Genomic DNA, 26,861 nt, shown 5'->3' with positions numbered 1-26,861 from the left:
TTGATACTTTATAAAAACTCCCCTAGAGATTAGAATTGCTAACTAGCCTTTTGTCTCTAAGTTTCCTGCTGCTTATATTTTGGTCATTTTATTCTTTAGGTATGGCTTCTCTGAAGGACAATCTGGAAAAGGGAAAGACTTCTAAGGAATTAGTATTTTTTTATTATTATTATTAATACTCCATCTCTTAAAATAAAAAATGCTTGTGTCACTCTGTTAAGTTTTAACAACTGATGGCTGAAACAAAGGACTGCAGTGAGTTGTTTTTCTTTTTTGCCCCTGCTGATTTCATTTTCTCCTGCAATCATTTCCTGCTTTTCTCATTAGCATAGCTAATTGATGGTTAGTTGTACAAGAAACATCAGTGGTTTCTAATTTGAAACAGTTATTTAACCCTGATGCATGCATTAAACTTTGAGTTAGAATATCTGAATCTTTCTACAAACTCAAAATGAACTTTCTAGTGGGAAATATGAACAATGCCTTCTTTGATATTGTCTCCCAATAGTTATTAAACATTCAAATATGGGAGACATCTCACAGACTGTATAGTAGACCTTAGAATTCAAAGAGATCGCCTTGGTTTGATGCTACACCAGCTCCAAAGGACAAAAAAGTCAACTAGAAGAAATCTGACAGCAAGAAAATGCCGGAAATAAGAGTTAATGCTTTTTAAAGATATATACCTTCTATTGTTTCTTTTTAATTACAGGAATAATACAGACTCTAATTATAAAGATAAAATGAATATTCCCCCATAATTTCACCACCCAGAGATATCTAAGAATAATAAGATATTAGTGTATATCCTTCCAATCTTTTTTTTAATGTGTACAAAAATTGGATTACATTGCTCTGTAATTTGCTTGTTTCACTATTATGAATGCCTCTCCATGTCATTAAACTTTCTTGAATGACATCATTTTAAGGGTGTTGTTGAAATTAATTAGTATCATTTCAGGGAGGGGGCTCTGAAGAGCTCTCATACCATAGTCTTTTATGTCTCAGTGCAGAGAAGAGTTCAGCAAGGGCAAAATAGTAGATAAGAAGTTATTTATTAGAATAGGACGCTTATGAGACTAACAAGTGGGAGAGAAACACAGTGCTCTGAGAACTTAGTGGACCACAGTTTTATAATCAAAGGAAAAGTTGGGAGGAGGAGAAAGACCTTTGTTTTTCTTTCCATCATCAGCTCCTCCTCCAGGTTGAGCAGGGGAGTTTTCTTGCCACTGGGTGGTCAAGCTGGTCCACAAATGATTGTTTTTTATGTGTTCAGAGAACATTTAGGGATCATTAACTTACTGAGCTCACTGGGCAGGATGTGAGACTCATGCCACCATTGTTTTATTTGGGGGCATGTCCTGTGCGACTGTTGCCTGGATTTGTTGCTAAGCAAGCCTGCTTTCTCGAGTAATCATTAACTTACATGAGTCTCCATTATTTTTCTACTTACAATCTCCTAGTGAGATTAACTACTTAATCACCTATTTTGTCCTTTCATTCTCTCCGTATCTGTATTGCCATTGCTAACAGTGACTAAATATTTCTGTATTGCACCATATAATACTGCATTTTCTTAATGTGTTGTATGTCACTAAATTATAGGAGACTTTGTAAAATAAAGCCAGCTCTTTAAAATCTCCAAATCTGTTAAAATAAACTGAGACTACAGTATTTTCTACTTATTCAGAGTATTATATTACAAACTAAATAGTAAAAAAACATAGTGCAGCTCTTTAATTTTTTTTGTTTCTCAATTCTTCCCCCTCTAGTTTATATTCCTAAATACTATGGAGGTTTTATATCATTCAGTATCATGTCTGATGCTTAGTACCTACTGAATCAATGATAGCTGTAGCTAAGTCCAGGTGACCACACAGAGTAGACTTTATTTCCCAAATGGCTTGTAAATTTCATTCACAAGACATTGCTGTTTTAATAAGCACTTTCCCCTAATTTGATTATATGGATACTTATTAATTTGCAGCTTTCTTTTTAATTTAATCATGTCAAAGCTATAAATGTCCCTCTAAGTACTGCTTTAGGTTTCTGTCTAATAATACCTTTTTTTCTGATATCCACTATCATATCCTTTGACACATGCATTAAATGTTTCCTAAATTCTAGATACATGTGGTTTTATCTTTTCATTACAGATTTTTAATCTAATTGCCTTGTAGATGGATAATGGGGTCTATAATGTCCATCTTTTACTATTTGCTGAGGCTTGCTTTATGGTCCTTTGTAAAGTAATTTTCATAAATTATCCAGGTATACTTTTAAAAAAGTAAATTTTTCAATTTTGGGTGAGGTGTTCTATGTATGTTCGTTAAATTATATATGATAATTATGCTGTTCAGATTCACTTATATTTACTGGTTTCTTTGCCTCCTTCATTTAAAAATTATGAAGATGGATGTTAAAATTCTGATGATTAATTTGTTCTTTCTATAATTATTTCCTTTTTTGTTTTATTTTGTTTTATGTATTTTGAGAATATCACTATGTGAATATTGATTTATAATTATTATTACTTCTTGGTGAATTGATCCTTTTACTATGTAATGACTTGTCTCTTTTTTTTTTTTTTTTTGCTTTTTTAAAACCTATTTTATCTAATACTAATACAGGCACATCAGCATTTTGTTGCTAGTATTTGCTTGAAGTAGCTATCTCCTTCCATTTAGTTTCATCACTTTGTGTGTTCTTGATGTATCTACAGAATATTCAGCTATTTTCATTTATTATAATTATTGACATATTTGGATTTATTTTATTTTTCCTGACTTCTGTATGCTTATCTTTCATTCTTCTCTACTTTTAAGTTGATAATTTTTTTTCCCACTTCATTCACTTTTACCCATTTATTCATGTGGAAGTTATACATTCCTTTTCTTAGTTCTTTTTTATCATAGATATTAATATAACAACATGCATACTTATTAAGATAAAAATTAATAAATTACAGCCCTCCCAAACAACACAAAAGCTTTAGAACATTTTAGAATTCTTCATCCCGTTCCAACTTACATGCCATTCTTATTACATATTTTAAGTGTATTTTTAACCCACAGAATTTTTTTTTTCCTAGCCAAAATTTGTGTAGATTTTCTTATATGCTTGTCATTGTTTTTGCTTGTCTAATACTTCTTGTATTTCACAACTTCCATCTAGGATTAATTTTATTCTTCCCAGAGTATATCTTTTAATAGCACTTTTTTTGAAGTCTGTTGGTATGGTGAGACATACCATATGGTGAGACAAACTTACCATTTGTCTGAAAGTGTGGGTCACTCAGCATATATTATCTACATTATTAAAAACAGGAGTCATTACGAAGTTCTTAATACCAAGATTCTTTATAAGAATACTGTTTTTCTCCAAATAAATTCTAAATTAAAAAGTGTGAAACTTTGTTTTTTAAATCTCAGTGCTTACAGTGGTGAAAAGCTTTGATGTAGCTTCTTCTTTCCTTCTTTCTTCCCTCCTTTTTCTTTTTTTTTTCAATTTTATAAAATTCTTCTACCCAGTGGTATTTTTTTTTTTTTTTTTGACAGTACAGAGTAGAAGCCTGAAACTAAAACAAAAGTAAAGGAGAAGAGAAAATTTTAAAGTGTGTTTGTCACACATACTTATAAAAGCATGAAAATGATGTATGCATAACAGTCTCTCATCTTTGTTGTCCTTGAATTTCAGAGCTATTATTACAGGATAAAACATTCCTGCAAAGCTTTGAAGACTTGAATAAAACCAGCTGGTGGATTAAGATGCCAGAAGGAATAAGTAGTTACCAGGTAATCTGGGCTTTTAATAACGGTATCTTGATTGCTGCTATTAACAGAGCCCCCACTAGGAAAAAGTGACCATCAGTGTGCTCTGCACAGTTAGGTCCTCTGAATGGCTAACGATGGGAAGGGTTGGACTGAAAGCAACTCTCATGATGACTTCAAATGATCCACCTAAGACTTCCATTGGTAGATGGGGAAAGTGATTTTAATAGCATCTAATTCAGTGTTTTCTAGACTTTGCCTAAGCATAGTGTTGGCTTAGGAGTGCTCATTAAATATAAAGATTCCTGACCTGTATCCAGACTTGATGGATTAAAATCCCTAGAACAAGAGCCTAGAATCTGTATTTTCAAAACTACTCAGCAGAGTCTAATCATCCAGAAAATTTGGAAAACACAGATTGAGAAAAATGAGACCCAGAGAGATGGGATGCCTAAGGTTGCCCAGTATTGCTGACTTGTGTCCTTTTCTTTATGTCCACAGAAGGTTAGGGAGAGGGAAAATAACTGACATATGTCATCTGCCTCCAGTTGCCCAGGCCCAGCACTGGGCACATGTTGGCACTTGGGCAAGTTAAGAAACCAACCGAGGACTATGCAATAAAGATTCCACATCCTGAAGGATCTCTTTTCTAATTACAGTAAACACATGACTCTGGTTTTCAATTCCTTGGGTAAAGGATGAAGATCACAGGGTCTCACTCGGTTGTTTGTTTTCTTCAAGTGTCTTTCTCATTCCAGCTGGGGCCTCTTGCCTCTCCAACCTGTGATGCTTCTGGGTGCACGTCACCATGCCTGCCAAGGCTTATGCTCAGGGAAAATGGGGATATCCATTTAGAGAAAGGTAAGTGGCTTTAGAGGCTTCCCGAGTATCACTAGTGGTAAGGAAGCTGCCTGCCAGTGCAGGAGACATAAGAAACGTGGGTTTGATCCCTGGGTCAGGAAGATCCCCTGGATGAGGGCACAGCAACCCACTCCGGTATTCTTGCCTGGGAAATCCCGTGGACAGAGGAGCCAGACGGTCTAAGTCCAGGGGTCACAAAAGAGTTGGACATGACTTATTGACTAAAACAACAACTAAGTGGCTTTAGAGCACAGGATTGAGGATGAGTGTGTATTGTCCATGTCCAGAACCAGCACTAAGTACACAGCAGGGCCCAAGAAGTTCTTCTAAGGAAAGGAAGGGCTGAAGGAGCTCTTCTAAGGAAAGGAAGAATTTTGTCCATACACAGGAAGACTAGCCTTCTAAACTAATGTACCTAATTTAAGCTGGTATCTTCCCATGAATTGCATCTGGGGGAAAAATATCAAGAAAACAAGCCTATTGTCAGGGAAAGTTTAATATTTTCCTGGAAACCTACCCAAACTCCATGGGAGAGTCAGATTTAATAAGCCCCTCAAATAAACAAAACAGGGATTCATTTGTTTTTTTGTGGGGTATCTGCCTCTAAGTTGAACAGATTGTACTTCATGAGATGATAAGCACTGCTGAGAAGCTTGCCTTTTTAGGAAGCTCAGAGATACATCAATATTTACCTGGAGAGATTTCAGTTGCTTTACTGACATCACTTGGACTGATAATATCCTTGATACAAAGCAAAGCTGGATACCAAATATTTCTATGATAGCTCTAAAAGAAATGGCAGTGTGATCAATGAAAAAAATCTTTATTTCAAGCATAAATTTATTTAGTGTCTAAAACCCTAGCTCCGAGGGGCTTCTCTCCAGATAGACAGGAGGAACTAAAACTTAGATATAAAATACAGTGTGCTTTTAGAGGGAAGTCCTGTTTCTAGCTTCCTGCCTTGTTGGTTTTAGGGATTCATTAAGTAATACTCCCCTTTCTCCCTCCCAGTTGAAAAGTAAGATGCAGTTAGGGAAGTGAAGATAAAAATACCAGCCTTATTATTGATAAAAGCTAGAATGGAGGATGTGGCTAAGATGTGAGCACAACAGACTTCCTAATATTTCCCAGTTTCCAAATGAAAGGTACTTACCTGCTGCAGGAAGAACTGGACAGTCACAGGCTTCCCCATCATAAGTAGAATCTGCCCTACTGAGCTTATCATGCAGTAGGAAAGCATACAGAGTGTATCCCTCTTTGGGTAGGCAGAGCTGAAGCATTAGTATGCTCAGCCCCTGTTATGGACAGAATTGTGAACCACCTCCCCGCACCCCCCACCCCCCTACTCCCCCACCCAAAATGTCATATGTTGAAGTTTTAGCCCCTAATGTTACATAGTCAGAGATACAACCTTTCAGGAGGTAATTAAGGTTAAATGAGATCATAAGGGTGGGGCCCTAATCCCATAGGATCAGTGTCCTTATAAGAGGAAGAGAGATTAGTATACAAAGAGGAGAGAGGAAAGGCACAGTGAGAAGGCAGCCATATCTACAAGCCAGGAAGAGAGCCCTCACCAGAAACAAACCCTGATGGTTGACTTAGACTTGTAGCCTCCAGAAATGTGAGAAAATGTGTTGTTTAAGTCACCCAATCTGTGATACTTTGTTATGGCAGCCTGAGTAGACTAATACAGCCTCTTCCCTAAATTCAACAATTGGTGAAGTCACTAAATTCTTCATTGGGCAGGTGACAGGAAATACATGTGCTTCTGGAGAGAAATTGGAATTATTTCTTTCATGTCTCTCCTTCTAGGGCATAGAAATATATTTTTTCTGGAGTGGAAATCACTTCTGCTCTGTGGACATGTGCAGAGATGAGAGTGAGCATTCCTCCTTCACATGCCCACCTTAGGAATCTCCCTCTAGTTGTCCCCAGTAGGTGCTTTGACCAGCCTCTAATCGAAATTCCAAGGAACAAACTCCCACCACCTGAGGCAACCACTCACTCCACATCTGGAGAGCCCTGACTCTGGGAAATTGGCCTGAGTCAAATCAGCACCCTGCTCCCTCCACACAGAGCCCTGAGCCACTCCCATCAAGCCACACCCAATATACCAAGGACAGTAGAAACCTGTCCTACATGGCATATTTCCAGATATTTAAGGACAGCTGTCTCTTAACTCCTTACTCTTTTTCTTTTTCTAGATTAAATATACACAAATCTAGGTTATATACATACAATCTATATGAATTGAGGTTATATACACAAATCTAGGTTATATATATATAACAAATATATACAAATCTAGGGTAAATACACACACAAAAAAAACGGGACCAAGTGGTCCCCAGGCCACTCTGCTGAGTTTCTGGTGCTCAGGACTCTGCCAGGGGCTTGGGCTCATTTCTCCAGTTGTCTGACTGGACAAGATCTTTCTGCGACTCTATCATTACAGCACCATTGAGACCAGAATCAGGTGCCGCTGCAGCCATGGATGGACTTCCATGCTCTGAACTTAGGGCCAGACATTGGTGCCTGACTAAGGGCTCATGGACCCAATAGCCAGGCTTCTTAGGGAAGTAAATATTTGCTCTGTTGCTCACCTCTTAGTGAAAGTTCTGCCATATTATTATTAATAGTTTTTACAGAACTTGTAGTCATGGGTGATTTAATTCTTTTTCATGAGTGATCTGGGTTCACAGAGCTTTTAAAAATGGCCAATTTATTCCTGTGCAGGTGGTTTAATTGCTAAGTCATGTCCAACTCTTGCAATGCCATGGACTGTTGCCTGCCAGGTTCCTCTGTCCATGGGATTTTCCAGGTAGGAATACTGGAATGGTTTGCCATTTCCTTCTCCAGGGGATCTTCCCGACCTAGGGCTCAAACAAGGGTTTCCTGCACTGCAGGCAGAGTCTTTACTGACTGAGTTACAGGGAAGTGTTGGAATTATTAGACTTTTCTCTTTTGTCTTCTGGTTTGGTGAGAAAGAAGATTTTGGCTCAGATGATAAAGACTCTGCCTGCAATGCAGAAGACCCAGGTTCAATCCATGGGTCAGGAAGATCCCTGGAGAAGGGAATGGCTGCACACTCCAGTATTCTTGCGTGGAGCATCCCATGGACAGAGGAGCCTGATGGGCTACAGTCAGTGGGGTTGCAAAGTCAGACATGACTGAGCAACTAACACTTTCACGAGCTATTGGATCACCTTCCCATTTACTGACTCTACATAATTTTGTGATTTTATTACTTCTTCAAAGTAATATGGTTGTTTCTATTATATGACATATGATTATTAGCATAACTGATGCCATCTTGGGCCTGTACAGTTCCTCCAGTCCTTCTGCTGACCCTACCATAGACTGTACTGTGCAATGAATCAATTATCTGTTGTCAGGGGCTTTGTAGCTAATAGATATTGTTTAATAATCATGAGGACCAGGTGGCCTCTATGCTCTGCTAGTCCACAATGATGAAGACCTTCACTGATGTATTCCTGGCCTCCATGGAACTGTTTACTGCTTCATAAACCTGGACTTAGGGAATGCACTTTCTGTTTCCAAGCAACTGTAAAGGTGTCCCACTGATTCTCAAGGGAGTCAGCAATGGTTTCAGAGAGCTTAACTGGTCCATACTTACTATAGTCACATGCCAGCCCCTATAGCTGACTTAGGACTCATTTTGTTGAAAGGAACAACCACAGTCAAGCTAGTTTAGATAAAAAAGGTTTATTTTAGGATATATAAGTCTATCAAAGGGAGGGAGCATGTGTCTCAAGCAGGACCCATGTGTCTCATGGATATTGGAAGGTTGTCAGGCCCTATCTGCCCTTTCTCCTCTGAGATGCTTAGCCCTTATCTGCTCTCTTGCATAGTCTCTCTTTTCCTGCCTCCCTAGAAGTCTCTGAGCACAGCTGCCTCTGTTTTGAATGCATATGACCCTCCCACCCCCAAATGGTGGTCACAGCAACCATGTCTGTGTGACCTTCTCTTTCAGGAAGTAGAAAACTTTGTAAAGGACAGACTAAATAGTTTAGACTTTGTGGATCCATGGATCACTGTCAACAACCACAGACAGTCACAGTTAACATAACTGGTGGGTGATGCCAGATTGGGCTAACAGGCAATAGTATCCCAACTCCTGAACTAATTTTTTTTTCATTTTTCCAAACTGTTGGCAAGAGAACCTGTTGGGTTTTCTGTGGGTCAGATGTTCACTCCTGATTCAGTCATTTAGGGAAGAAGGTCTAGAGTTGCCCTTTGGGCATTACGGGCTGGGAAGACTGATTTTTCTAGCAGAGCAGCTCAGCTTTGTTATCTGTGAATTGGGGTAGAGAGAGTTTGCATTGTCTCATTTCAGACTTCAGTATGATTATGGACGAGGAAAACTTCCTAAATGCTGGAGTATGCTGGGTCCACATTTAGGTGTATAGGAAAAATAAGCAGTTTCCGTTCTAAAATGCCTGGATTCCCATGATAGTGACCCAAACCCTTTCCTGGTTAGAGCTTCTGATTGTGCAGCATAAGGAATGAGGTCTCTGTTGTAGCAATCACGGGGTTTGGTTTTGTTTTGACTGAGTTGTTTTCACATGTCATACCACCTGATATAATCTAAAAACAAACCATTAGATATTCCCTAGGGTTGGCCAAAAAGCTCGTTTAGGTTCACAAACTTTTTGGCCAACCCAGTACTTTAATAAAGTAGCTGTGCCCTGCTCCATCCTATGTCATCCTTAAGCCAGTGTTGGGATGGAATGAATTGAGGCTCAGGAGTGGAGTGTGGGTGTCTGGTGGTGATTTAAAAAAAAAAAAAAAAAAAAGGAGCACTTTTACATATTGACACATCCAAAGGTCCTTTCTGTACATTGCTTCACTTTTTAAAAATTCTTATTCAATTTTTGCAATTACCCTAATGGCTGGGTAATCAGTACCCCTAATTTCCAGGTGAGGAAGCTCATCTGTGAATTTAGATCCAGTAGCACTTAGGTGGGATGGCTGGGGGTTGGGGGAACCACCCATGTTGCTTTCCTTCCCTCCTCCTTCCACTTGTAGGACAAGTGTAGTTTCTATCACATCTCTGCCCCCAAACTCTCCATGTGTCCCTGATCCCTATGGCCCCTCCTCTGTTTTCAGGGCTCTGCACTACCTCATCCATGACGGCCACCTCATCAGCAAGAAGAACCAATACAGTGGCTCCATCACACAAGGACTGGCCATGCTGCACTCCCGGCTCCCAGAGCCCGGAACCTGGACTGTGCTGAGAGCAGGTGGCAGAGCTGTTGGGCACGCAGAGCATCTGGATGCCCAGTTTACTCTGGACACCTTCCACATGTGGAAGAAAAGCCAAGTCTCTTCTTCCAGCCCCACAGACTAGCCAGCAGGGGTCCCTGTGCCCACATGGTGCTGCCCTTCTGCCTTGCTGGCTTCCCTGCTCACTCGTCCTGGGCTGTGGGCCTGAAAAGTCAGGGGGAGAGACTACCTGCACCGTGTTTTTTTTGTTGTTTGTTTTTTTAAGAAACTATATACATTTGCAACCTTTTCTCCAGGTCTTCATAAAAAGCACGTTATGAAACAACCTAGGTTGAACAGCTTTGATGCCCCCTCCCCTGCCCCCAGCTGTCCGGACCTAATCACAAAGAGGGGTGAGGCTAAGCCTTGCTGGGTGGAGGTGGGGAAGAAATCAAAGGTTGGCTCCTCTGATTGCTGCCTGCATGCATCAAATGGGCCAGCCGCTTCCTTGACTTTCCTGGGGAGGGAGTGTTAAGCTAATTAATGCTCCTTCTCTACAGGTGACTGGCATTAAAGCTGTGTAAGTGCTTTTACCAGACTGACTGCTCTGGGCTCCTGGGGCTCCTGATTGTAGTAAAATAACCCCTTTTCTGGAGTGGGGCCTTGCTCCCTCCGCCTCTCCACAGGATGATCTCACCACAGAGGGAATGCTGGAGGATCCTGGGCTCTCTCACTCAGTTAATTCCAGGCAAGAAGGATATTTTTGTGTGTGTGTGTGGGTGGGGGGTGGGGCGGCGGGAGGCAACAGATAGGATGCCCTATTCACATCAGTGTAGTGGGGCAAACCTTGGGACTTACGCAGCCATGCAGTTTCCCAGCACTTCCAGTACTTCATCCCCTGCCTTCTAGAACTGCAGACTGGAAATCAGATGGGCTCTTCCCCTTGGTAGATAGCTTGGTGCTTAGAAGTGATTTTAGCATTAGAATGGATCACAAACTGTGTGACCTTCAGTAGGTTACTCAGCTCCTTTAAATCTTAAATTCTTTATTTTTAAATAGGGATGATCATGCTGGGTACTTCACAGAGTTGCTCCACCCACCAATGCTGGAGACCTGGGTTTGATCCCCTGGGTCAAGAAGATCCCCTGGAGAAGGAAATGGCAACCCACTCCAGTATCCTTGGCTGGAAAATCCCATGGACAGAGGAGCCTGGTGGGCTACAGTCCAAAGGGTCACAAAAGAGTCCGACATGACTCTGAGCAACTAAACAAAACAAGGCACATAAAATGCCTGGCGTATTGCCAAACTCAGTTAATGTTTACATTTCTTATTATCATCTTCTCCATCTTTCTGAGGGAATTTCAGAAGGTCCCTAACTATTCTCTTTCTCGGTTTCTTCACCTACAAATTGTGAATTATTCTGTTTGTAAACTTTTTTTTTTTTGGCCAGAAACTTTAGAGTACTAAGACCATCATATTGGCATATAGCATAGAGGGTAGTCAGAGAAAGCAATGGCACCCCACTCCAGTACTCTTGCCTGGAAAATCCCATGGATGGAGGAGCCTGGTAGGCTGCAGTCCATGGGGTCGCGAAGAGTCAGACACGACTGAACAACTTCACTTTCACTTTTCACTTTCATGCATTGGAGAAGGCAATGGCAACCCACTCCAGTGTTCTTGCCTGGAGAATCCCAGGGACGGCGGAGCCTGGTGGTCTGCTGTCTATGGGGTCGCACAGAGTTGGACACGACTGACGCGACTTAGCAGCCGCATAGAGGGTAGTAAGAAACCTGAGAGGTCGGGAAGCCCGTGGGAAGAGAAAGTTATTGTGGATAAGAGGGGCAGGGGGAGATGAAATGGATAGAAATGAAACAGCAAACTCATGATAAAGGGATTAATGCCCCTCAATCAATGCCAACAACTTTGAAAGGTTCCCAAGAGGCGTAAGCTCTCTGGGGGCACCTCTGCATTGGGCGGCTCTGGAAAAGGAGGACCAGGTGTGGTTTCCAAGGAGAGAGGAGCTTCATAGCCTAGTGTTTGGCACACAGCAGATGCCCTGTATGTATTTATTTGTTAATGGTTAATAAAGAGTTCACAGCCCAGTTCTTCAAGGCAGAAAAGAGAGATGGCAGTGGCACCGGAGAGAAGCTGAGAGAGAACCAAGTTCTGCAGTCTCTGCTATTGGAAGATGGGGTTGCTCTCCTAGAGGGACTGCAGGGGCCAAGAGAATCCTCCCTCAGGCCAGGAAATGCCAAGAGGCTGAGTGAGAAGAGCAGGTCCTCCAGTCTCTCCGCCCTCCTGGAAAGGAGACAGAATGCTAGTGTTTGCAGGGGAGGAAACCCGGGCTTACAGTCCCGGAGGTATTAGAGGCTCTCTGTGGTCTACCCCATGAATATTTGATGTGAACTATAATATATTCTGTTAAATAAGCTCAACATAACTACATGAAGTACTATTCTAAGTTGTCACTGATTGGGTTCACCAGAAAGCTAACCTCAGGATGGAGACTGGTGTGTAGGAGGGTTACTGGGAAGTGTTCTTGGGATCAAAGGAGGGAAGAGGGCACCAGGATGGGGCAGAGGGAGACATGGAGCAGTGATACTGTCTCAGTGAAGACCTCAGCCCACCCTGTGGAGGGGTCTGAAGGTGAGGTCACTTTTCACAGCTGTTCTGAGCTGGAAAGGCTGGGCCTTCATGCTCCTGCACTGATCAGTCACCAGGGAAGGGGTGTGACCTTGGGCAAGTCAGCTGTCTTCAGTTGAGACAAGCCCCCCAAGCAGCTGAAGTAATAAATCTGTTACTTCAAAAGGAGATCTGGGTGGTGCCTCCTATCACCCACCACAATGGCGGAGCATAAATTAATAGAAAAACAGTAGGGTAAGCAGAAAAAAATGTCTCTTCCCATCACTGCCTATTCCTCTGCCATACAGAGCACATGAGACATGACGTCATTCATTAACTTCCTTACTTATTTTTCTGTCTTTTCTTTTAGATTGTTAGCTCCACGAGCCAAAGGTTGGGAGCTGTTTTACCAGATAAGCACCCAGACCATCTCCTTGCATGATAAGTGCTCAGCAAAATATTGAACAAAAAAACAAATGAGAAGCCATCACTGGTGGCAAGAAGCTGGTCAAGTACTACAGATGTTCTCAGACGTCAGGAAACAGAGGAGAGAATATGCTCTGAAGCCAGATTCCATGGAATCAGTGAGACAGACTAGGTTGTGGAAATGCAACGTCTGACGCTGTCATCGGGGATGTGCCATCCCTCCAGTCTCTGGGTGTCTTGCGTGGTTCCTCATCCAAGCTGGGCCTCCCTGGGAATGGGAGTGCAACAGTAAGGTACATTTCATTCTTCTTAGTCCACGATGATCCTTGCTGTATGTAGTAACACTGGCCGCTGCCTTGTCTACCCTCAAGGGGGCCACTTGTGTGCTGCTGCTGCTGCTGCTAAGTCGCTTCAGTCGTGTCCGACTCTGTGTGACCCCATAGACGGCAGCCCACCAGGCTCCCCCGTCCCTGGGATTCTCCAGGCAAGAACACTGGAATGGGTTGCCATTTCCTTCTCCAATGCGTGAAAGTGAAGTCGCTCAGTCGTGTCTGACTCTTCGCGACCCCATGGACTGCAGCCTACCAGGCTCCTCTGTCCATGGGATTTTCCAGGCAAGAGTACTGGAGTGGGGTGCCATTGCCTTCTCCGACTTGTGTGCTAGTGGTCACCTATCCCTGCTCCCCACAGCCTGAATACTTGGAATTTCAAAAGCAAGATGCTGGTGTGAAATTTGTGAAACACTCACGTGGTGCACGGGTTCTTGCTGCTTTCCTTGCGTTGGTCATGGTCACTATGGCTCCTTGTGCTTCACTGCTGGTGCCAGGAGTCTGGGATCTTGCCCACCTCCCCTTGTTCACCTCGGGGTCTTACTGTGTTTGCCTTTCAGGATTGATTGGAAAGCTAACTTCAGGCCAGTTTTCAATTAAATAAAATTGGATTTAGTGGAGTGGAAGTTTCTTCCTCTTGCCCTTTCCAGGAGGAATCAATCTCATTAACATGTTCATGCTCCCTGAACTATTTGTTTTTATCTCCTCCTCCCTTTTTCAACTGAACTCATTAGTGACACAGAGGGGTTGGTTTTTTTTTTTTTTTTTTTTTTTTTTTTAAAGCTATTCAAGGGTTAGAGTGGCTGACAAAACTTGTTCTGGACGAGCTGTCTGCAGGGTGATCCTCCTAGAGTGGGCAGTTCTTCTGCAACAGGACTGAGTTGATTGCTTTCCTTCTTGGGCAAATTCAATCCCTGAGGCCTCTCGGGTCCCTCATGGATGGTAAGATGGCCCTCAGACCCAGGGGCACTAGGGGTGCTTGTTTCCAACCCTCTGCTGCTCTCCTTGGGCCTCTAAGGTCCACAGAACCCACAAACCCAGGCACACTGAACCCCTTTCCCACCTACTAGCCCAGCAGAAGAGAAAGATGGGAAAAGACTTGGGTGCTGGGGAGATACCCCAAGGGCCTAACTTTCCACCTGGACATTAGGATCTTTAGGCCCAGCCCATCCATCCGCTCAGGTGTTTGCCAAGAGACCATCAGTTTGCTCTCATAGGAAGCTATAGAAGGAGACCCTCTCCCCACATGCACCACCCCTCCAACTAGAAGTCTTAGAAAAATTAAAAGACATGATTAATACAGAGACCCCCTAAGACTCCTGGGAATATAAAGCACAGCATGGTGACTGAGGTCAATAGTACTGTATTGCATATTTGAAAGCTGCCAGGAGAGTAAATCATAAATGTCCTTATCACAAGAAACAGAATTTTCTGAGGGGCTGTGAAGGACATACCCCTGCTGCTGGTTTCCCTGGTTACTGATGAACCAGTCTGATGTCAATTCTGCCTATAAATGGCAGCCTGCCCACCCACCCCACTCCTCCGTAGCAAAGATTGCTGTCCTGTCCTGCTCACCAGCTGCCCCACACAGTTGGGCTGTTGCTCCAGGACCTGGCTTCAGATGCGTTAGCTACCCTGACCAATATACCATTGATGTCTCTGTCACAACAGGTGAAGACATTACAAAACACCCACCCAGGTGCTTGAGCAAGGCATAAAAACACTGTTGGGGGCTAGAAGTGCTGTATGCACAACATACAGGACCCCCATGGACATCAGGAATGACCAGGGAATCCACTTTGTCGGCCGTGAAGTTCAGGAGTGGGCTGATGAGAACGACGCACACCAGCATCTCCCCCTGCCTCCCAACCCCATCACTGCTGGGCTGTGAATGAGCTGCTTCAACAGCTGAGATGGGAAACCCACTCCCTCATCTTGTGGACACCTCCCAGGAGCGCTGGTCACAGTGCTGACGCCATGGTAACCCAGAGGCAACTGGTCAACACCATCCAAGTTCAGCAGTTGACTACCGAAGGACCATAGCCAGCTACTGGTCAGGACAATAACATTTTTGTCCTCGTCACAGTGTCCACTCCTGTGGCCCTGAGACTGGCAGCTAAGTCCCCATGGTTTGGGTTTGCCACCTTGTGGCAAAGAGGATTCAAAAAGGACTTAACAGGTTTCACCTGTCTTCTCCTCCCTGGCCCCACCTAAGAGGGCCACCTAAGAGTCCACTTACCTAAGAGGACTAAGGTAAGTAATCCGGGCCCCCTACTAGAGAGGGGCACCATTCTGCTAACCCTGAGGTCTGTTGTTACACGGCCTCTCCAGCACTTAGCACCAGCTGTGAGGACTGCGGGGGGGATGGGCGGTGTGGTCCTGCAGGCCAGGTCAGGAACCACAGGCAGGGGTTTTATGCATTGCTCTAACTACTCAGTACGACGATCTCTAGGTCCGTCCATGTTGCGGCAAATGGCATTATCTCATCCTTTTTAATAGCCAAATAATATTCCACTGCATATTTGTGCCACATTTTCTTCACCCTTATGTCAGTGGACATTTACATGGTTTGCACACCCTGGCTATTGTAAACAGTGCTACAATGAACATTGAGGTACAAGTATCCCTTCAGACCCTGTTTTTCTCCAGGTATGTTCCCAGGGGTGGGATTGTAGGATCATATGGTAGCTCTATTTTTAGTGTTTTAAGGAACCTCCATACTATTCTCCATAGTGGTTGTACCAATTCACTTTGCCACCAACAGTTTAGGAAGGTTCCCTTCTCTTCACATCCTCTGCAGCATTTATTTTTTGATGATGGCCATTCTGACTGGTGTGAGGTAATATCTCACTGTAGTTCTGATTTGCATTTCTTTAATAATTAGTGTTGTTGGGAGCATCTTTTCATGTGTTTTTTGGCCATCTGTATGTCTTTGGAGAAATGTCTAGATCTTCCACCCATTTTTTGATTGGGTTGTTTGCTTTTTTGACATTGAGCTGAATGAGCTGTTTGTATATTTTAGAGATTAATCCCTTGTTGGTTGCTTTGTTTGCAAATATGTTCTTGCATTCTGTGGGTTATCTTTTTGTTCTCTTTACAGTTTCCTTTGCTGTGCAGAAGCTTTTAAGTTTAATTAGGTCCCTTTGGTTTGGTTTGTTTTCATTACTCAAGATAGATCCTGCTGTGATTTATGCCAGTGTTCTGCTGTTTTTCTCTTCGGGCTGCACCTAGTTCTTTAATCCCATTTTGAGTTTATTTTTGTGTATATTATAGGGAAGTGTTTTAATTTCATTCTTTTACATTTAGCTGTCCAGTTTTCCCAGTACCACTTATTGAAGAGACCATAGCATGGATTTTATAGTTTTGTTTTGTCCAGTTAAAACTCAGGAGAGAGAAAGAAAAATCAAAATCTAAGGGAAAAAAACACATCCTTCATCCTTCCGCTTTCGTTTGTCTTCCCTCCTTTGTCTCCTACTCTGATCTTCAGCAGTTTGGCCAAGGGGTTGGGTTCTGGGCTAAAGATGTGAGTGCTGGGAATACAGGTTTCTAATGGACTGTGTACCTTAGGAAGATCAGAACCCCAAACATAGTAGTAACAACCTTGAGGGTCTGAAACTTCCATTTTCTTAGCATCTTATACAGTGGAAATGAGGGTCAGACTTAATCTACAACCTTCCACCAAGACCTCCCACTGGGTTCCTTCAACAAGCCAGAGAAGGCGTTGGTTAACATTCTTGCTCTGCAGAAAGAGAGGGACCGGCTGAAAATGAACACCACGTGGTTCCTACTGCAGGGTCACACTTGGGTAGTGCTTTTAATCCAGAGCAAAACATGCTAAATCTTTTCATGGCCATCTCAATTTAGGATTTGTCCACTCAGGATTTTTTTTTTTAATGGGCTGTGTTGGGTCTTAGTTGCAGCGTTATGAGATCATACTTGCAGCTTGTGGGATCTAGTTCCTTGACCAGAGATTGAACCCAGGCCCTCTGCCTTGGGAGCATGGAACCTCAACCACTGGACCACCAGGTAAGTCCACACATTTGGGATCGAAGATGAGTGTAACACTGAAAAATCAGGACTGTCCTGCCTCTTGCGGTTTTGTTGTAATTTTTCCATACATTTTATTTTGCAGAGAGAAAATGAATCATTATTTTCCCTTCAAGCTTGCAGAATTTTCTCTGGGAACACTGTTTTGCACACAGTGTGAGAGAAAGTGGATTGTGAACAGCAGCAGCTGGAGCACACAGGGAAACGAGCCAGCATGGGGCAGGGTCAAATGTGTGACATCTTTCCTGCCACAGGGTGGATTTCCCCTTCTAATTAACCAGGTGTCTGTTTCCCTCTTCCTGAATTTTCAGTGGCCGTTTTGTAATTGCATTGACTTCTTTACAACACCTGACACGTGCCTCACCAATCATTGGCCAAAGAGCAGGTGCTAAGTGGACCCAGACCATCCAACGCTAAACTAAGGGAAAACGAAAGGTCAACCTGCCCAGTCTAACTATACAAAGAATGCATCCTTAAAGTGATTCCTGGGTTTTGAGCCCCTGTTAGGTATACCTAAGGTGGGGTGTGAATTACCAATAGCCTCATTCTTAGTTAAGGGCCTGCATATGGCACCAGTAGGAAAACCATGATCTGTACCTTCTCGTTTGGTGAAGATTCCCAGACCCCTCCCAGCAGTTGTCCTCTCACAGTGTCTTGGGATTTTTCAGGAGACCCCAGCCCTGACTCCATTATCTGGCCTGATGAGTGGGTTCTTATGGACTTCTCAATTCTTGATGAATTTCATCTTTTCCCCAAAGGTAAGAGCAGGCCGTGAAATCAGCAAGTTGCATTTATTTAGGATGTAATAGGTTTTTTATTATCTGGGAACTGTGATTATTCTGGATTTTTAGAAAACAAAGCTCATCACCACAAGCCAATCCTCACTAAAAAAAATCACTGGAGAAAGTCAAAATTCCACTTGTAAAATCATTTTATTGGTATAAATATACATATGAATAAAATACCTCAGCCTGTAATGTAAGTGAATATTTGTGAAATGTCTTAAAAAGTAGTATTTTGATTTTTTTACAGGTGTCAAAGTATTCTCTCTTAATCACACATTAAAAGCTAATATGCAGAACAGAAATTAAAGGCCTTCAAAAAACATGAATATTCATAAAACCTCATTCCAGTCAACTATATACATTAATCTGGGAGCATGGTAGAATCAGCCATGGGCCTTTCACTCGGTTCTTAACTCACTTGGTGGTGGTATCACAAAGGTCACCGTACCAAATTTAAATGTACAATTCCACGTCGGGAAGGAAGAAGTTCCCCATGGGAGAATGTAAAAGCCATACCCAAGATCTGATATATATAATTTATACAAATTATTAGTGTGCTCTGTTAATTACAGTGTGCAACCGCATACATCAAGAATAAATTGCTCTAGGCGTCAAGTGCAGCTGCGACACAGGTGCATGCAGCAGTGCCCCAGTCAGCTGGAGGGCGTTCCTCAGGAGTATGTGTCCAGTTACCTCGTTTACCTCCCCACACTCATCTGACGGGGCAACCTGTAGCTGCCTCAGAGAAATTCAAGTAGGGCCCATGGGATAATGCTGGCATTTGTTGAAGGCAGATGAAGGAATGCATAGAAATCAAATGCCAAGGGTTGGGAAAGATCAAACCTGTGCTTTGATTCCCAAGAAATGGATTTGTTTTGGTTCTCGAGGAAAAAAGGAGAAAAAAAAAGCACCAAGAGACAAATGCTTAGAAGAAGAAAGAGATGTTGCCCTTGGTTCCTCTCTGATGGCTAACAGAAGCACCCCTCACAGAAGACTTCTGCGTGGGTGACCATTACACAAAAATATACTCTCTCTCCGCTTCTTCCCCAGAGTCGCTGGATTTGCTGCCTGGCTGGCCATCTTTACTGGAGGCCCACTGCTTTTGCTCTTGACACTCCTGGGCCTGCTGGCTCCAGCTTCTCCTGGACACTGAAAGGAAGGGAAGAAAGTCGTTACAGTTGATGAACAAGGAGATGCTGGTGGGGTGAGATAGGCAGGGGCCCTGAAGAGTGTGGAAGGGTTTGAGATGAACTTTCTCAGAAACAATTTTCCAAGTACATTTCAAGACTCTAAACAGAAATCAAAAACAAACCAACAAAACAACACAGAAAAACATGAAAACCCCAGTCTATGAGAGGGTGAGCCTCTCATAGATGCGGTTGACCATCTGAGGATGAGGACCCCAGCAGGGGAGGGTGGGGGTGGGAGGACCCGGAAGCCACTCTATCCCAGGGGACCTCCTCGGTCATAGCTGCCCGTTCATGCAGCACAGGAAACAGGTGGCACTGCTGTAAAGATATTCCATCCGTTGCCTTCTGCACACGATTTAGGGTTGGCAGTCCCTGCTTCAAGGACAGGATATGAGGAGGCGCCCCAGTGATCTCTGTCAGGCCTTTCTGTGTCTCAGAAAACCTCAGTTTCACTCTCTAGGAAATGGAATAAAGTCTTGTGGAAATGAATTAATGCTGCCTCTATTCAATCCTTTAGGAACAGCTTCCAGGTAAAAAAAAACTGCCGTGTTTGTTGCCTGTTCTGATCACATATGAACGTGGGGGATCTACAAAGCAGTGATGGGAGAACAATCACCGGACTGAGCCTTCATGATGTGTCCTGCCAGGCACTCTGTTTTATCACTGTTACTGTCCACAACTACTAGGTAGGTTCTATAAAACTTGCAATCAGGATTTAAATTAAATCTTTCTCCAAAATCCATGTTCAACTAGGTCATAGCTTCTCTGCTACTGTACCTTGGAAAAGGTCCAGATGCCATACTCCAGCGTGGCTGTTAAGAGTTATTAAATATTACTCACCAGGTCTATTGTAGAGATATCACTTAAAAGCTAAAATTACCAAACCCCATGCACTTTGTGTGGCTTGAAAGAGTGCAGCTACCTCACTACTCAGAAGTTTAAATATCCAGTCCTGGAAAACCAAGAGGATTAATTTGATGCTTTGAATCATTTTAATGTTAGCATTATGTTAAAAAAAAAACTCATCTTGCCAGGAACTGGCTATTTAAATGTTTCATCTGCTAAGGAATGTTGTTTTAGGAAGTGAAAGCTCATGAAACCTAATAGGCAAAATGCAAACATAATAAAGTACTTCTCTTGCCCATCCTGCTGTCAGAGCCAGATTCTGATCTCTACACAATAAAAATTTAAATTTTAGTTAATTACATTGAATTTACTCAAAATTCTTAAAAGGATAAAATTTCATGATAAAAAGTAATTTTTAAAAAACTTTTGACTTTTTACCCAACAGTTTTGAGCAAATTCTCAGATGGAGGGAAAAACAAAGAATAAATATTATATTGATGTTTTATTTTAGCTTGATTTGGGTTAACAAAAAAAAAATGTGTTTGGTCCTTTGAAAGTTAACAAGCCAGGTTTTGGGAGAAAAGGGAAGTAATTTTCTATAAATAATTTTCCCTTTTTCACAAAGTAATTTGATAGTAATAAACAGGGGTTAGCAGAGAAAATTTACTATATTTTGATCTTGAAATACTTTACAATAACCAAACCTCAAAACAGATCATTACTAGTGAAATCAGCTAGAAAATCTTATTCATTTTAAAACTAAAATAAGTATTACTCAGGTTTCCAACACTACAAATTCAAAGGAAGAAGTATGCTGATATATTGCTCGTTTATCTTCAGAGCAAACGTATTAGCTTGCTTTCTTAAAAAATTTCATCCTTCCCAATATTTATAACATCCTCAGAATCCCAGGTCTAATTGATGTCACATACCCTCTAAAAATGGAGAAATTCCTGCAATCAAATGCGTTTCTGTCACAGATAAAAACCAAGAACCCTGGACCAGGACTAACCGAAATTGAGTACCAATCCAACACAGGAATCTTCCTGCAAAAAGTAAGACTGTCCTTCAGTCTCCATCCAAGTGACACTAGCTTTTAAGTCCTCCAGGCCGGGGGGGAGGGTGGGGCTGTACGCAAGTTAACAGGCCGGTTTCTGAGTTGGTGACATAGAGCCAACCTGGTAGCAGTCATGAAAGCAAAACTTCTAATTTGCCTGACATAGTCACGGAGAGGAATAATGATATGCTGTTTCTGGAGGACTGCCAATGCAGTTCACTATGGTGGTGACATTATTTAAAAATTCATTCTAAAAAATTCACTTTCATTGATTTAACTCTACCAGTTGTGAATATAATAATGAGTCTAGTACCAGGCTGACATTTTCTTTGTATCATAAGTAAGGCACCATTCTTGGACAGGAAAACTGAGGCATGGTGAGATCAAGGAACTGTTTGCACAAAGCCAAAGCACTTGGTATTAGTCCAGATTGCTAGTGCAAACAACCTTAGTAGGAGGTGTGTTCTTTGTCATTTGTTTTCCAGCCTTTAGGCAGCATTATTTGATTGCATATAATTAGGACAGTAATTACAAAATTACAATTATATTTAAGTAGGTTCAGTATTTCTGAATTCAGACTTTTTACTAATTTAGAGAAACTTTCTCTTAGGCAGCCTGATTTAATGCTTGACTTGATAACTGTTTTAAAGACTGTTTTACTACACTTCTTTAATGCAACAATTCATACATCAAAGTTCAAGAGCTTCTCTATATGTGTCTATACACATTTATTACCATTCCAGGTACCATTAAAATTATAAAAGATACCTAAGTAAAAAGGCAATTTATTCAACAGAAACATTCTATGTATATTCATATCCTCTCTTCAGTGTTGATAACTGATAGGCTCAAATGTGAAATCTGTCATTCTTGAAGATGATCTGAGTTTGCATATATATATTCAAATACATATATATGCTAATTTTAGAGCATCTGAAATGTGCATATAAATTCAGAATTAGAGATTGATATAAAAATTTGAGCTTTTCTCTATTTTAAGCTCCACTGACATTCATATTTCTCAGGAGAAAAACATGATGACCTTAAAATAATAATCTGTAGTTGGCCTTTTTTTTTTTTGAAATATTTTCTGACAGGCACCGAAAGTGTCAATGACCTGTTAAATTTCTTTTGAAGAATTCACATAGAGGTAGTAGAACCCAGATCTGGTGAAAAATGGGGAACATAGCACTGGGTTGCAGATTATTAGCCACAACCAAATATTTGTTGGCTATAGGCTGAATTAGTGAAGAAGCAAGTGATACACTATAGGGATTTCAGAATAGGATGGCCTGTCCAAATAGGATACATTACAATGCATACAATGTCAAAACCAACTCTTTTCTTGAAGAAAATAGGATGTACTCTAATGAAGACATCACAACTTATATTAAACGTAGAGAGGAAATGATATGAAATTCAAAAGATGCAATTACACATACTTCCAGGAAAAGAAAGCAAGCATTTTACTTGTCAAACCAATATTAAAATAGCCACATAATTAAAACATAATATTCATGATAAAAATAGGCAGCATGCTTTGAGAACAATAGCTTCTGTTTGTTTCAGAGAGAAATGATTTAGGAAGGTAAGAAAGCTGTTTTAGCATAAACAAAGCTGCTCTTAAAATACTGAAAGAAAACTACACACTGTGGTTTAATAGAATTGCTCTGCTAATTGCATTTGTTAACCAGACTATTCAGAAAGCAGACTGCTATGCAATTCTCAGGGGTGAAGACAAGTGCTGGGAATCGGCACTAACAAAACAAGATTAAAATACTGTACATCAGATTATTTTAACTGAAGGTCCTTTAAAAATTATGCTTTTGGTTCCTGTTCATATCTCAAGAAATCTAGGCAGGAAAGCAAATCAAGATGGTCCTATTGAATTCCATCAAAATTTGACGTAGCCCATCACAATGAGAGTTTTAAACCAAAGAGGTCATCAAAAAAAAAAAAAAAAAATTCAGAGAGACAGAATTTCTTGCCTTTCTATGATTTGGCTTTTCTCTGGCTTCATCTTATTTTTACTCTAACTCAAAACCTCACTGTATGATCAGTGTGGTACCGGCAGGTGGGCTCTCCATCCATGTGTTGTATATATAAAGTGCTGTTGGTGGTCTCTTGAAAAATGAACGTTACATTGCGTGAAGGGTGCTTTGTTAACAACAAATGATTATAAGTCAACTGATGCAAGAGTTCAAATGTAAATTTCCAAAATCTAGCAACATCTAGGTAACCTTGGGTGTCCTTATCAAAAGAGACAATATAGAGCTTCTAATTTAATATAAATTCTCTTTCTTCAGAAAATGTCTTATTGTAATTTGTATGATTTGAAGATAACAGATTTTCTTGAAAACATTAAAAAAATCTCTTGCAGAGAGAAGCTATGTAACTGTGTGACTATGAACACACCTACCACAGGAAACCCTTTAAAAATCAAGAAATAAGTCAGTTGTTTTCCTCTAGGGCAGGTGCTACCCAGCCCAAACAGAATGTTGCTTTCTTTATGCAGTGGGCCATGTCCTTAAGGCCACCAGGCAAGTCAGAGGACATGGCTTATCTCACAGTATCTGGTCAAGAAGGCTGACTCCAATGCTGTTGCTGGTGGGAGACTGGTAGATGCTTGCTCCGTTGTTCTTGATTTTAACTGTGTCAGAGAAAGCCCTCAAAGACAACAGTTCCTACTGAGAAGTCATAACTCACTGGACTACTAAGCTATAAGGTAGATCAAAGGTTTCAGAATGGTTTAGCCTTTTTCAGTAAACAGAAATTATCCCTATTTTAAGTTCACTTCCACTGACCTGCCTTCTGAAGAGGCAGTAAAGGGTGTGGGATTATGGCTAAACTCCGGGCACTTTATCCCTGGAGCCACCTACCTTCATATGTTACCATCTGATAAAGTATACGGGGGGGTGGGGTGGGGAGCCTATTCCAAGGGAAGAAATCCCTTAAAGAAGCTTCAGATATCAAAATATTTAATATTTCTTCTATGATACTAAAACTTCCTTTAAAAGACTTTAAGTCATATTTATAAAAACCTATTAACCAGGGAGATGATGAATACTTCGTCAAAGAAAAACCATTTCCTCTCTGAGTCAGCAGTACTTATTCTAAAATTTCCCACTGGAGATAAAAGCTGATTTAAAATCCATTTCCTGGGACTGTCCTCACCTGAACAGAACTTTACAGGATGTATAGTGTCGAATGGAAGACAGTTATTGGGTAACTGTTGTAAAATAACATAAGAGGTTGAAAAGTAAATTGGTGTGTTTCCTTTCTTCCTATAGGGTTACAAAGTGTCCACTGAAAGATCACCTGTATCCTTTGCTAGAAGAGTAAAGAGAGAAAGGAAGAGACTAAGAGACATGACCTCAAATAGAAAAATCAACTTCCATGATCACAAAAATTTTAAAGGACAAGTCACCATAATCCAAAGTAACTTGATCCTCCTCGTAAGAATTTGTTTTTAGTTTTTTAAGTCAATACTTTTTGCTCCCCAATGGAAGGACCATCCTGCTGCCATTTAGAGAAAAAAAAAGATCAACTGTATAAACAATCCCTGACCCAGTCCCAGGACAGAAGTTACTCAATTCAAGTTTGTTTTTGTTAGTGCCAGTTCATAAGCTCTGGGACAGTGAGCGATGATAAGTGAAGACTCTAACCATGTGTTGGCTGTGACTTCCTGCGCCCAATTGCATTCACTTCCTCTTCTGCAATGGTGGAGTACAGTTTTGAAGGTCTTTTCCCTCTACCGGAAGGCTTGCCACTGTCATGATCTGAATGCCTTTTGTAATAATCTCCTCTTTGCACTACTGAGGAAAAGGGATCCATTTTACCCTTTATAGTAGCAAATACATCAACGTGTTGACATTAATATTAAAAAATATTAATATTAAAACTTAAATATCAGCTTACCCACCCCACTTAAGATTCAAGGTACCTCCAGTGTTGGTCCTGAACAGATACACCATTATCTATAGAATTCAACAGCCAACATTATGGAAATGTCGTGCAAAATGAGGTGAGCTCCGAGTCTGCCCCAAAAATATAACTAACAAAAAGGCCCCCGCGTTACTATTTCAATTCCAAGATGGATTAACAAAATTCACATTCACTATGGAATAATCCAGAAGAAGCACAGCCGTTTACCTGATTCAGAAATGAGTTGGGCACGCTAGTCCAGAGGGAGGCACAGAACAAGGAAATGAAGTAACCGGCATGAATAATGTACAAGAAAGTAGGAATAGGAACAACAGGAAAAGAGGGCTCACAAGTGGCTCTCATTCCTGGGCCAGCTTAGTGGACAAGCTGAAAAATAAACTGAAATCAAAACATTACCACCTCTGACATTTACCAACTGTTCTGAGACCTCATGTATATTTTTGAGTCCAATTTCAGTTTCAGGCAACACCATCAGAATGATCTCAGAGATTATCCTGGATCCCAAATGGAAAAGCAGTGATTTCCATAGCTCTCCAGTCTTCAGCTGGGAAGATGGGGGGTGTGAACCATCCATAGTATTTGCTATTGGGAGAGTGGGGAAGGGATCAAGTATCTACCTGTGAAGCCCTGATATGTTTGAGAAGCAACACATTCATTCCTAAGTTCCTATAGAAGGAACACCTAATTTACCCAAAGCAGCCAAGGACCTGCCTGTAGCATCCAGTATTTCACCCTCTTGGTTAATGCTAGAGGCTCCATGGACACACTCTTTAACTCAGGAGACTGGTGGGTTACTCTGGGCCTCGTCTTAGACATCTTAGAAAACATCATTTTTCAAAAACGTTAAGCAATTATTTCTTGTTCAGCCCCCAGCCCTTTTCTTTTCAATCCATCCATATCTCCAATTGCTTTTGACAAGACAAACATTCCTACTTACCCTCACTACTCCTCCATGCCTTCCTATTTCTCACCAACAAAATTCTTTCAGACATTTTTCAAAGCTTCCTTATAAGTAAAGACACAAAGACAGCAGTTGCAGAAAGGAACAAATGAGGGTAGGATGGGGAAGGGACTGTGCGGTTTGAGCAGGCAGTCACTCTGACCTGACACCACCACTGATTCCTCTTTCTAGACCAAGGCTTTCAAAGGCTGTGGCTATAATACTGAATCCTGTATTTATTGATCACCCAGTGTGAAATGACTCTGTCAGCCATCATTCAATGGCTTTAGTTTCTCTGTTTGACAGACTGCTTTATCAGCTTTGGTCAAAAATCCCCACCTTCTTTAATTTACAGCCAGTAGGTGAGTGAAGTTTGTACACATCAAATAAATCTGCAGAATGGAGATAAGAAAGCAGGCTGTGCTATTTTTTATGAGACTCTCAATCAACAAAGACAGTACTCAGAAACACTTTCCATTAATTTCAACCCAAAAGAAAATGAGCCAAGGTAGGAAGATGTCACAATCAGAGCGATCAAAGAATTCTAAAGCATCAAACAATCTAAAATAAAACCAAGCAACCCCAAACCACACTGAGAGCTATCTGGACATGGGCGACGATGGCTCCAGATAATTTCTTAATAGGTGGGGCTTAGAGTTGGCAATTACACTTTATGATAGACAGACGTAACTGCACGTTGAACAGAATGGGAGAAGTGGAGAGAGACACGGTGGGGTGCAAAAGTCAGCCCAAACACACCTCGCCTCTACAGACAGCAATATTTGATCTGATTCTGGGAGAAAGCATTCAAGCCCTG

General features: G+C 41.4%; 2 protein-coding genes and 1 long non-coding RNA gene across 13 annotated transcripts in view; 1 reads left to right on the top strand and 2 right to left on the bottom strand.

The window, feature by feature from the left end:
• Positions 1-5,879, bottom strand: part of SCGN (secretagogin, EF-hand calcium binding protein) — a 65,481-nt gene extending 59,602 nt beyond the window's left edge. The window contains exon 1 of one of the 2 annotated variants that reach the window (XM_055570811.1): positions 5,785-5,879. In XM_055570811.1, the coding sequence (XP_055426786.1) occupies positions 5,785-5,871 (87 nt within the window). In that variant the 5' untranslated portion in view covers positions 5,872-5,879. The remainder of the gene's footprint in view (positions 1-5,784) is intronic. The other variant, XM_055570810.1, reaches the window with a different exon arrangement.
• LOC129645537 (uncharacterized) overlaps positions 1-18,096 on the top strand; it is a 97,067-nt gene extending 78,971 nt beyond the window's left edge. The window contains exons 3-8 of one of the 2 annotated variants that reach the window (XR_008711429.1): positions 3,697-3,794; positions 12,850-13,198; positions 14,906-15,487; positions 17,149-17,260; positions 17,367-17,562; positions 17,950-18,096. This is a non-coding gene — a long non-coding RNA (uncharacterized LOC129645537). Of the gene's footprint in view, positions 1-3,696; positions 3,795-12,849; positions 13,199-14,905; positions 15,488-17,148; positions 17,261-17,366; positions 17,706-17,949 lie in introns of those variants that run through there. The other variant, XR_008711428.1, reaches the window with a different exon arrangement.
• A 98-nt stretch (positions 18,097-18,194) lies between these two features.
• The window catches only part of CARMIL1 (capping protein regulator and myosin 1 linker 1), a 321,864-nt gene continuing 313,197 nt past the window's right edge, over positions 18,195-26,861 (bottom strand). For 7 of the 9 annotated variants that reach the window (XM_055570803.1, XM_055570804.1, XM_055570809.1 and 4 more), the window contains 2 exons: positions 24,825-24,974; positions 18,195-19,215 (listed from right to left, as the gene is read on the bottom strand). In XM_055570803.1, the coding sequence (XP_055426778.1) occupies positions 19,079-19,215; positions 24,825-24,974 (287 nt within the window). In that variant the 3' untranslated portion in view covers positions 18,195-19,078. The remainder of the gene's footprint in view (positions 19,216-24,824; positions 24,975-26,861) is intronic. The other 2 variants (XM_055570802.1, XM_055570805.1) reach the window with 2 other exon arrangements.

Source organism: Bubalus kerabau, chromosome 3, assembly GCF_029407905.1.
Source record: "Bubalus kerabau isolate K-KA32 ecotype Philippines breed swamp buffalo chromosome 3, PCC_UOA_SB_1v2, whole genome shotgun sequence".
Taxonomy (NCBI): domain Eukaryota; kingdom Metazoa; phylum Chordata; class Mammalia; order Artiodactyla; family Bovidae; genus Bubalus; species Bubalus kerabau.
The sequence above is the reverse complement of the archived record's forward strand: the minus strand, read 5'-3'. Positions and strand labels throughout refer to the sequence as shown.